The sequence below is a fragment of the Siniperca chuatsi genome, linkage group LG6 (genome assembly GCF_020085105.1).
Source record: "Siniperca chuatsi isolate FFG_IHB_CAS linkage group LG6, ASM2008510v1, whole genome shotgun sequence".
NCBI classification, from domain to species: domain Eukaryota; kingdom Metazoa; phylum Chordata; class Actinopteri; order Centrarchiformes; family Sinipercidae; genus Siniperca; species Siniperca chuatsi.
In genome coordinates, this window is record NC_058047.1 from 27,955,177 (window position 1) to 27,967,638 (window position 12,462).

The following is a 12,462-nucleotide window of genomic DNA, read 5'->3' on the forward strand; positions in this document are numbered from 1 at the left end:
TAGCTTTGTTGGGCTGCTCTGGGTGAATCTACAGTGCTGCTTTCATGTTGCAGATTGTCCCTCCACATAAGCAAACAGCGCAGGGCCGGCGCTAGGATTTTGGTGGCTCTAAACAAGATTTTGTTTGTGGCCCCAAAACACTCCCAGTGCAACCACCAAATCACACACACTACTCATAACTGAATGAAAATACACACACACACACACACACACACACACACACACACACACATGCTAGAGATGGAAAAATGAATAACATCTATAAACAGTAACATTGTATGAAAAGTAAATGAAGTTTATTTAACTTGAAAGCCAGAAATAGAAGAGAGGGAAGGAATTCTTAGCTGAAGTATTTTGTTCAGATTTGTCAAATTTTTCTTACTGATTATGTGACAAGTGTTTACACACATACTCACTGATGAGACTACAAAGGCAGTTCATCTTCTGACACCTTAATTGGAGCTAAGATAAATACCAACGAATGATGATGATTTGATGATTAATTTTCAAATTTGTAGTAGGCCTACTCACCTCCAGGGGCCTTTCAAGGGTCACATTATTGGGGAGCCTAGTTAATTTAACCTAACCTGTCTTTTGGAGAATTGCAGTAAATGTTGTATGTTTTATGAAAATTTCAATGTAGAATTGAGGAGCAAAGTGAGGCAAAACTCTGCAGACATGAAAGGTTTTTTCTGACGTTGGAGCGGTATGTGTGTGCGCCTCTGTCAACTAAAGCCACACAAACTGTGTGCTTTGGGCTCTGGAAAAACTAATCATGACTCATGACTTTGTCCTGTGGAGGGAGTGGCTTTGAGGCTTCCTCTTATTTGGCGTGAGATTTTTTCCAGACAGCATGGGAGCGTGTTGGCAAGCCTGTGTAATGTTAACCAAAAATGTAAAATGATTTTAGTATTGAGGTACAGTTACAGTCATGATCTTGCACAGGCATACTAGCCTAAAAACCTCTTATTGGGAATCATGAGAAAGTGTGAGAGCGACAGAGACACAGAGTGTCCCCGAAACCATAGTAACTCACTCTCCTGCCTGTGTGCGCACGGTGTGAGAGGAGAGGAAGAGACGCTGTGCTGCTGCCAGAAGAGCCGCTTACTGAGATTACTCTGATGTATGGGAATACATTACATTATAATAGATTTGTGTAAATTTCTTGCTGGTCCAAATAACTCGCTGCGGCACAGTGCTGCTGTTGCACTCTGCTGCTCTGTCCATGCACTGTCCTCTTGTCGCGCAGTGATGTTATTAGTTCCGAATGTTTTCCACTGCATGATAAAATGGATGTGTGGTGTGAGAGCATGTGAAAAGTGTCACTTGCGTGAGTCTCCCAGTAAGTGCGTGAGAGTTGGCAGCCCTGCCTTAAAGTGAGCGAGTCAGTCAACTTAACATCATACAAAGTGTGAGGAGCGAGCAACACAGAAAGCCGCACTGATTGTGTAGCCCCCTTAGCGGTTAAGGGCCCTAAACAACCACAGTGTTTATGCCAGCGGCTGGCCCCCAACAGCATTTTATATAAGAATTGTTTGCATACAGCAATACAGATTCATGCAAAATGGCCCTCTATAGTTGTGGGTTGTATGACTCAAAACCATTACGAATGCGCATGAATATTCATTCTGTTTAGGGTCGAGATAAATGAGCACATAGACATATGATCAAACGCCAACAACCAGTTAAAGTGTCGCTCCTTCCAGTGATTTGTGGCCCATATTATCTGCTTTACTGGCCCATTATGGCTGCCTAATATCACACTGTAAATCAGCAAAGTAATTTTCCACCAGTGACTGGGCAGGACAGGTATAGTAGCAATGCATTGCTACGAGAAGAGGGGAGGGCAGGAGAAGAGGACGGCTGTGGGGGTGAGGCAAGGACAAGATAAAGGGTCTCCTCTGCATAATGACAATTAAAAAAGAATAAGGGCAGAAACAGCTAATCAGAAGGGGCCGGGCTGCCATTTAAACATCAAAAGGACATAATATATTTGGAAATGACCTCAGCTGACACAGGACTGGGACATGGGAGGAGACCAAAGAAAGGAAAAGAAGAAAACTGATTCATTTAAAAACATATCCCAGTATGTCACTTACCAAAACTTTTGAGTGGTAAGTAAAATGTTTTCATGTTTACGAGACTCACTCAGTACATCTCATGAATGGGCTAGAACGAAGAAGCTCTGAATTGAAATAAATAAGGAAAGGAAGACACAGAGAAACCATGACCGTGTAATTAGCCACAGACATTGATTAAAGCTCCACTAATCAATATTTATTTAATTTCAATATTTTATTTTTGAGTTAACAATGATCAATGACTATTCATAGTTGTTAACCTGCATAGAAATATCATTAGAAAAAGTCCCAATTATAAAGCCGTCTGCTACTTCAGCACAACGGACAGCGCCATGCATTCATCAATACACAGCACAGTTAGGCTACTGATATTTCAGAGCCATGGTTGGGGCCATAGTGTCGTATGCTGTGTAGTATGTGGACCCAAATGCAGATGACCAGGAAGCGGTATGAGGGTGAGGTAGACGGATGGCTACAGTGTTTATTGAGGGTGATGTGGTTTACAGGCAGATACAGGCAGACAGACCGGTAGGCAGACAGATAACAAAGAGGTAACAGGAAAATAGGCAGATACAGGTACAGGTACAGGGAAATGGGTTACCGGCTGGCAGTGGTGGAAACAGGGAAGTGAGTCCAAATGAGGCTAACCAAGTCCAATAGGGAGCAGGCAAAGTTCAAAATCCAGAATCCAGACACGGTCCAATGGAGACAAAGAATCCAAAACAGAACTCATGTTAAGAATGCCAGGGAACTGGGCACGGGAACCAGGTACAACAAAAGTGCACCAAACGGCAACACACACAAATGTCAGGAACAACACCGGCCAGGCCTCACACCAGACAGGAACAACACCAGCCAGGCCTCACACCAGACAGGAACAACACTCAAGACAGGAGCAACAATGATCCAACACTGAACAAAGAAAGAGACCTGGACTACCCTAGGGGAGGTGAGACAGTGGGACACAGGTGCAAACAATCAAGGAAGGGCCAACAATCAAAACTGGAGGTAAAGCAAACAAAAACAGGAAGTAAAACCAAAAGACACACAAGGGAAAGACAATACTACAAAATAAAACAGGAAATGAAAAATCCTCAAACTATAACACATAGATTCTAACTTGCACAAACCTCAGTCAGATAAAGGATCAATGAGTCAGGCAGACTAGACATAGTCAACTAAACAACCCCTCTGACCCTGCACTGTCTGCTTCTAGGGGATGGAGAGGGGGTGGCAGGTTAACAAGGGGGATTTATTTTATAAAATCGCCTACTGTTTGTTGTTACTATTAGGGCCTCAACTTACAATTATTCAATGTACTGCTTATTTTTTTAATTAATTGATTAATTCAACTCCAATAACTGATTCATAGTTTGGTCTGTAAAATATCCAAATATAGCGAAAAATTTGCAAAGTGACACATTTAAATTGCATATTTTGTCCATCCAACACTTCAAACCCCAAAGAGATTCCATTTTCTAAAAGAAGACCAAGAAAACTTCTTATAGTAGAACAAAAAATAAAGTTAATGAATGAGCCACTATAAAAATCAGTTACTCATCAATAAATCGACTAATGTTTCAGCTCTAGTCAGAACAGATCATAGAATGCTTTCTTAGCATTAAGCCACAAGCTTCTTAGTCACCACACACAAATGCAAACACTTAACAATCACACACACATGCATACAATTCTGCTTGAAGACACAAACATGCACATACACACACTGTCTTATTGAGTTTCTCTTATTAGGTAAGCTGGGTAGGCTTGTCTGAAGTCATTAACATGCTAATGTGAACTCAGAGCCTGTTTTGTGGGTTGTGTTGTGTCTTGTTTTATAATATATATTTAATGTACTAGAATATGCATAGTCCATTTAATAACTAATGTATTCATATTATTTATTGACCTATGTGTTATTCTTAGTAGTATCTTGCATGTTTTCCCTTGCTATCATTTTTAAATTCTGTTTTTTTCTCTATATGGCAAGTTCATTAACAAGCATAAAATGTAACTGAGTATTTCTTTGATAAAGGTTAACTTCCACACAGGAACATGATATGGTCAGCTGCAGTTGGTTTGTCCACAGTCCTTTGTCACAGCCACAAACTGCTTTTCTTGTCTAATCAGCCAGTAGTTCTGAGCCCTGATCATGAACACAGTAAGCTTAGTCATTCTGGTCCCCTCCTCTATTTAAAAGCCACCTTCAGAGTGAGGGTATTTGTGGAACACTGGAGTAGTACATGTAGTTCCTGTAATTTCTTCCTGCACTGAGAGACGAATGTGAAAAGTGCTGATTTTAATTCATACACATCTTAATCATGTTGATGATGGCAGGCAGTTACAGAAGTAAAGCCACTGATATTATTTTTGGATGCAACTCATGTTCAACTTTTAAACTGAATCACATCAACTTGTTTACTGTGGCTGTGGACAGTATGACTAATACAGCTAAATCTGAGAAACCAGAGAGGACAAAAGCACATTTAATTTTAAATTGGTAATGTCAGGTGGATTGGTAATGTGGATGACCAATGGAAAAATATGGAGTGAAACTTAGTTGAATGAACATGATTTAAGTAGGGAAATAAAAAGGTTTTCTGATGCTATCGTGGTGACCTGAAACATTGCTTTTATTTCAATCAAATTCAACTTGTCTCCTTTTTTATTTGTTGCTCCCCCAATATTGTTAATGATGATAAGAATGCAATCCGTTTATGTGTGTGTGTGTGTGTGTGTTGGGGGGGGGTCATGAACTTTTTTCAGTTTCTGATGGGGGGCGTGACAGAAAAAGTGTGAGAACCACTGATCTAGACAGTTGGCAGTATTTTAGTGAACAAGTAAGGGTCATCTCTTTATATACATCTCTTTTTGTTGACATAAACTAGACAAAAACTAACAAAAACCAAATGACTAAAATGTGACTGAAAGTAATCAACATTTTAAAAAGACAAACTAAATCAAGATCATAGCTGAAGGAATGTCACTGCTCTGTCAAATACTGAGATACTGGGACAAACAGTTTTTTGATTCAAGACAAAACTTCAGAGCATTTATACAAACCTGGGTTCCTCCTTCCTTTCAGGTATCCCACAACATTGTAGATTTTCTTGTTGGACAGCTGGTTTCCAACAGTCAGAGTAATCTTCTTTCGTTCTAGGAAAAAGAAAAGACAAACTTTAAGATACAAGTGGGAAAAGAAAATCCTTTTTGAAATTCCCTGTACCTGATTTCAAACATGTTTTTGACCAGCCTTGACCAATTTGACATTGTTATGCGAGTTGCTAAATGATACGGAATCTGAATTTGTCCCCAGTGTGATGATACAGGAGGATACACTGAGCCCTTATTTTGTTAGTAATCCTCCCTGAGAGATTAGCTAAATGAGAAACAGCAGGTCTGTGAAAGATGCTGTTGCTGTATAAACTTAAGCATGCCAGACTGGGAGAAAAACAAAATGAAATCAGAGGAAAGTGGTGGTAAACAATTTGAAAGTCATACACACTGTGTGATTGCTCAAGTTAAAAACATACTCTTTAGATGCAGGGTGGAAAAATAAAACCAGCCACCTGCCAATCAACAGGTTAGTTTTAGGCAGATTTGACTTATTCATCCACTCTGCCAGCCACTTTGACCCAAAACCTTTGGTTTGGTTGTGGGTCAAAGCTTAATTGAATCTCAACCTTATTTCCTACAAAATATGTTTGTATATTACTAATATGCTTTGCCAAATATATTTCGTAGGAAACAGAATTTCTGCCTAAATCACATTCATTGGCAGTTTTTTTTTTGTCCAATCCAGAAAGTCTAACATTCTTTTACTGCACATAAGTCATAAGTAGGAGATAGCAGTGGGTTGACTTTTCTAACATTTTTGGAAAATAAATTAAATTTGTTGACAAACATTTTGCAGATAGGTTCAATATAAATGTTTCCCTGTTATTATAATAATAATAATAATCTGGGTGGCATTTTGTTTCCTACAAAACACATTTTGAACTGCAAATTAGTTGAATATGAATGTATTTTCCCGGTTAACCGGGAAAACAAAAACAAATTAATTAAAATTTGACCATTAAATTGATCAGTCTCTTAAGAAGGATTGAATTCTTTTCGAAAGATTGACCTTGTCTTCTGCTTCAAAGAAAACACACAGACAACTTCCTACTGATTAAATGAGGACATTTATTTATAGCTAAATGCCTAATAACTGAATGAATGAAAGATTAATAAGGTTTGATAAAGACAATAACAAACACATCAGATGAAATAGCAGATACTGAGTGATAAATAAATCTTATTGGCAACAGTGAGGTGAGGTATGTGATTCTAAAAACTACTGCAAGATGCTAATGTAATGCTAGGGCAATTAACTTCTCTAAATAGGAATTAATATATTTTATTTGACAACAACTCTTTATCACAGCAAAACCGTGGTTTAGCCTACTGTTTTGAAGTGCTGGCAAAGATGAGGCGTTTCCGCCAGCTTTCTGACGTGCCTGTGGCTCAGACTGCATGATTTAGGAGGCCGCTCCCAGGTGAAGCAGTTGGTCGCCGAGCTGATGAAGTCTCCTGGCCGGTCTGGCGGTCTCGCTTCAGTGGCAGACGGTGACGGTCCGGGCGAAGTCGGCTGCTGGCACAGTTCTCTGGGAGATACAGGATTCGAAGTTTCTTTGGTTCTAACCTTTGTTGTGTTAGAACACAGACGTTGTCCAGGCTTCTTTCAGAAGGGCTTTGATTTCAAAGTTGGCTGCCTTCCAGTGGCTGGGGACAGCTTCTGTAGTCTGTGATGTTGTGGCTTGTCGAATAAAATATCTTTGACTACACTAACTTTTTTCAGCTAGGCTTCAGTAACTTTAAAAGGAAATAACATTGCAAAAATCGCGAGGCTTAGTGTAAAAGTCAAGAGTATGTTGGTTTGCATGTGTGTATGTGTAACGTGTGTGTGTGTGTGTGTGAGACTGATAAGGGAGGAGAAGATGTTGTTTTTAGTCTCTCCTGCTTTAGTTACACTAATCCAGAGAGTCTATTTATTGTCTTGCTGTTGCTCCATTAGCATGACAAAACATGTCTTTCCTCCGGGGTAGAAAGCTCTGGTCTTGTCTGGCAAGTATCCAAATTGACACCTTTACTGTTTCAGAGGGGAAGAAGTCAGTTTGCAGTTCTAGAGATCTGAGCAGAGTTTATTTAAACCTTCCCCCATGGAATTTTTCCGGGTCGTAAATGATGTTGCTGTGTGTTGGTGAATGTGGGGAGACATTCACCCCCTACACAGTACATGTACAATACGTACAAACAGAGACACACCCTCTCACACATTATTTATTCTCTCTGTGTCTCTCTCAAGGAATAATTGGATTATGTCAAGTGGATGAGAGTTGAATGAGAGCTCTAATCACACACACACACATGCAAAATATAATTTCTAAGAGGAAACTACTCATAAGCCCTATGTGTTTGTGTGTGTGTGTCTCGGTTTTCAAATTACTTAAATTCCAAATGGGTATCGTCAGACAGTGATGCACAAAATACGGCAAGACTATACATCACCAAATCCGTGCAACCACCGAGAAGAACATATTGCATTGACGCACCCACACGCACAAATATACAACATATCACTCAGATGAAAAACTACCATAAACAGGCAAAAATCTGGATTGCAAAGTGGAAATGATGATCCAAGTTAAATTCCATAATAAGAGAGAAATGTGTATAGGGGAGAGCTAAAGGAGACTTGCTGATATTTTTCACTTAACATTACCATAGAGTGTTTGTCATGAAATGTTCTAGCCCAGTTTGGGACCATCTCTTCCACTGCCAGCTTGAAGCAACAGAATGAAATGAAGAAATTGAGATTTATGCTTCACCGCACCCTAACCATAACCGTAAGCTTTTCAAGAGACAGTAGAAATATTAAATTCTTATGTTGTTTTCAAAAAAGTATGTTATTTGAAATGAATGGGGTTCAAGAAACATTGCCTTAGTTTCCTATTTGGAATAATGATTTGAAAGACATTTATTGTAATTTCCCTGAAAGAGGGTCAGAGCTTCCAAAGTACTGTTTTAAGCTAAATTTTATAACAATTTCCAAGAAAGACTGTTTGGTGACTGTGGTCCTGCTTGGACTTCACCCTTCACTGTCCACCACTACTAATGTAAGATCGTACCTTAAATATCAGCATTTTTTAAGGGGACAGCCACCTTTGAGACTGTTTTTCACGTTTGGTTATTGGTCCCTGATCCCAGGGTGGTGCCCCATAATTATTAATCCATATGAATAATTTTGATAATATTAATACTTGTATTAATATTCCGAAATATCTTTGATATTTTGCTAATAACCAAACCTGCCCTACCTGAATCCCAACATAATGTATATGTGCACGAGTATGCAGGTGAAGCATGCACATTCCTTCTGACTGCAATGAGCCATAATCCAAATGTGTATTGCATGCAACCTGTGTGACAGATTCACACTGTTCTACTACCAAGGTCTCTAAAAGTTCTGAAAAATGTTTTGATGAGGAAGGAAATACATTCAACACATCTTTTTAGTAACAACGCGTTTCATCCTACTCTTTGTTTAACCCTATAAAGAAATGAGGAACAATCAAAATGCCTTCAAATAGAAACAATGTCCTTTTATATAAAGGTCTAAAATGCAAACTGTCTCTCACAAAGATAGCAAAACAAGACCACACTTAAACACTCACACACACATACTGTACAGTGCCATACGATGCATTTGACAGAGCAGTCACTGGAAATTGTGTCTGCCAGCTCTGCTGCCTTGCTGGATGGCTGTGAGCTCTAAGGGGGCTGATGGCTGCATATCTGAGGGAAATACAGAGGAGGTGCCAGTAAAGATGTGAAGCAGGGGCTCAAACTGTGTGTGACAGAGGTCCCCTGCCTACAGCACAGCACTACAGCATGACAGTCCATTTTGCCAGCTCCTCTCCCATCCTCCATCCCTCCCTGCCTCCCTGCCTGTCTCCTTGCCCTCTCACTCCTGTATAATACATTATGAAAATTCACTGCTTTCTCTCATAGGCGCCACATAACCCATTTATCACTTTTGACATTGGCACAAATGACTTTGGCTAAAGAGCAGGGATGGAACATGTGGCTCATTTGTGTATTCAATCTGCAGACGTACACACAGAGAGCAACGAGAGAGATTTGTCATAGAGTAATTCCCCTTCATGATGAATGGGTTTACAGATAGGGTTGCTTCTACAGGTAAGGGGTGATTCTGAGTTAAGTTCTGAGAAAATATTTAAAGGGACTCTACAGTATGTGTCTTTTCACAAGCTAAATTAAATGTGAAAGCAAATATTTCCACAGCCCCTCTCAGTAGGAACCATGAAATGTTTTTGCATGAAAAATGTAAATGATTAGCAAAATAGTTGCCAATTCATTGTCTGTCTGTTGTATAGTTTAATTTATAATAAAACATCGGCGATGGCTTTCACAAGTTCACCTGGAACCCCGACACTGCAAGTTAGTCTGTTTCTCTCTGCCATTGTGTGTTTACATAGAGCCTAAAGTTAGCTAACTAGCTGTCCGCTAAAGTTAGCGCTTAACCAGCACGGGTCTATGTGAGAAAACAGCGGCAGAGAGAAACAGACTTACTTGCTGTTTGAGAGTTCCTGGTTAACTCATGGAAGACATTGCCATAGGTTTGTGGTGATTTCAGAGGCTTCGGAGCAGACGACAGGACGACTGGTTCAGGAAGAGTGACAGTCTCTCCTTAATATGTAGATTATATGTATATCACACGCTCCTTGTCCCCTCCACGCCAAAACAATGACAGAAAGTTGAAACTGAAAACCAGTGACAGTGACATGCGCATTTCCTGATCCACACTCCTTTCCATCTGGTTGTTTGCCAAAAGAAGAAGAAGAAGCATGCACATTAGGAAAGAAAATAGCAACCTCATCTCTCCCAAGCAATTGCGTGATTTCTCGCCAGGAGTTCAACGCCATTTGGCTGTCTTTGTATTCTTTCAAAGATGAATTTTATAAATGTGTTTAAGGGCGGATCTCCTCACACAACCTCTTTTCAAAACAAACGTGCATTTTATTATCTGGAGCATGCAAGTTATGCCGTGGAATTAGCAATGATTTATTAGAGATAGCATGAGGTAATTTACATAGTAACAAAGATTAATTACTGAATCACTTGTTTAAAATGATAAAGTTGCTAAGGGCATAACAAAAAAAAATCTTATCATTATGATATTTTTTATTTGGCTTCATGCATGTAGTTGTGTAAGTATTACTTCTTTTTTATTAGAAGTGCAAAACATACAACATAGGGTGAACACAAAACAACAATAAAACAGCAATGATAGTAACAGCAATGTAAAAATAAGCAGAAATTACGGGTAACAGTAGAAGTATTTAAATAGTAATAGCATGTATAATAATAATGATAATAATATTTTGTGATGACGGCAACGGTAATATCAGTAATAATAACAGTAATAATAATAACGATAGTGGGGATAATGGGATGCAGCAGCCCAGGTGGCGGGATAGGGATTCAGTGACATCATTCCAAAAGTGTTTAATGGGTGGGCAGTGCCATGTGGCGTGGATACATGTGTCTGGACAATTTTGTGAGCAGTGTGAGCAAATTTCTGATGTGAATCCCATTTTAGACAGCCTTTCCCCAGTGTAGTATGTTCTATGAAGAGTCTTATACTGTATGAGCTGAAGGTTGGCCTTTTTAGTCATGGAATAGATATTTTTATAAATTTGAGTCCAGAAGTCGGTATCAGGAGCAATCGAAAGGTCTTCTTACCATTTGATTGTTGGTAAAGTTATGGTTTTATTTGAATTAGTTATAATTTTGTATATTTTGGAAAGTAATTTTTTCGGGGAGGATATATTAACTAATGCTAATGCGGAAGGAAGGTGAAGATTGATGGTTCTATTGCTGATTTTGGATAAAACAGCTGATTTGAGTTGCAGATAATTCAAGAATTGATTGCTCCCGATACCGTACTCCTGGACTAAGTAGGAAAATGAAACAAAATTGTTAGACTGAAAAATTTGATTAATATGTGTGATGCCCTTTTCTGCCCATTTATGAAAATTGAGTGTTTTTTGTTGCTTGTAAAAGGGTTGTTCCAGAGTGGGGTGAGTTTAGATGGGGCCTGATTGGAGTTTGTGATTTGATGATATTTCCACCAGGTTGTCAGAGCAGAGGTTATTGTCAGTGCTTTAAAGCATGGGTGATGTTTAATGGACTGACTGAGAAATGGGATGTCTGATATGTGCAAGTTTTTGCAGAGTGATTGTTCTATGTCTAACCATATAATGTCTGACTGAGTGGGGTGAGTCCATTTATATATGTATTGAAGTTGGTTTGCTAGTGAGTAATGGTAAAAATGTGGGGCTTCTAATCCTCCTAAAGATTTGGGTTTTTGTAAAGTGCTTAATTTTATCCGTGGTGGTTTTTTCCAGTAGAATAATAATGATGGAGTCTAAAAATTTGAACCAAGTGAGAGAAGGTTTGGTTGGGATCATTAAGAATAAGTAGTTTATTTTTGGAAGTACTGTCATTTTGATTATAGCTATTCTGCCCTGGATGGAAAGTGGTAAGTTGTGCCAGCGGTTTTCAGTAAAGGAGTGAAGTTGAGTCCAGTCAGCTCTGACAGTCTGGAGGAAACCCTAAATAAGTGATGTGGCCTGTGCATGGAGGAATTGGTGATACCTGGGCTACCACATCCCATTTGGTTTGATGTAGTGGAAGAATTGAAGATTTATTCCAATTTATTGCATAATCTGATATTGTAGAGTATAACTCAATGGTTTTAGTTATTTCTTGCAGAGATGATTGAGGATTTTGCAAAAAGAGTAAAATGTCATCGGCATATAAACTAATCTTATGTTGTGTTTGGGGTGTGTGGATTCCTCTGATGAGTGGGTTCTGACGGATGGCTGCTGCTAAGGGTTCAATGAAGATGGTGAATGGGCATCCTTGCCTAATCCCCTGTGCAGTGTGAAGCTTTGTGATGTTAGTCCATTGGTGGTGACTGTGACAGAAGGTGTTGTGTATAAAATTTTAATCCAATTAATAAACGACTCCCCAAAGCCAAATTTTGTAATGCGGTGAATAAAAAGTTCCAATTAACATCATCATCTAAAGTGACTATGATGGTATTTTCCTGTTGTAGTGATGAATAATGGATTAAATCGTATAGTCTGCGCGTGTTGTTGGATGCCTGCCTACCTTTAATGAAACCAGTGTGATCCGGGTGGATTATGAATGGGATAATTTTTTCAATTCTATGTGCAAGAACATTACTGATTATTTTGATGTCTACGTTGATGAGAGATATAGGACGGTAGTTTGACGGAAGGGTTGGATC

At 39.1% G+C, this 12,462-nt stretch overlaps 1 protein-coding gene across 1 annotated transcript in view; it reads right to left on the reverse strand.

The window, feature by feature from the left end:
• Positions 1-12,462, reverse strand: part of LOC122877905 (inactive N-acetylated-alpha-linked acidic dipeptidase-like protein 2) — a 586,509-nt gene that overhangs the window by 172,111 nt on the left and 401,936 nt on the right. The window contains exon 11 of the mRNA XM_044200096.1: positions 5,145-5,237. Coding sequence (XP_044056031.1) covers positions 5,145-5,237 — 93 coding nt within the window. The remainder of the gene's footprint in view (positions 1-5,144; positions 5,238-12,462) is intronic.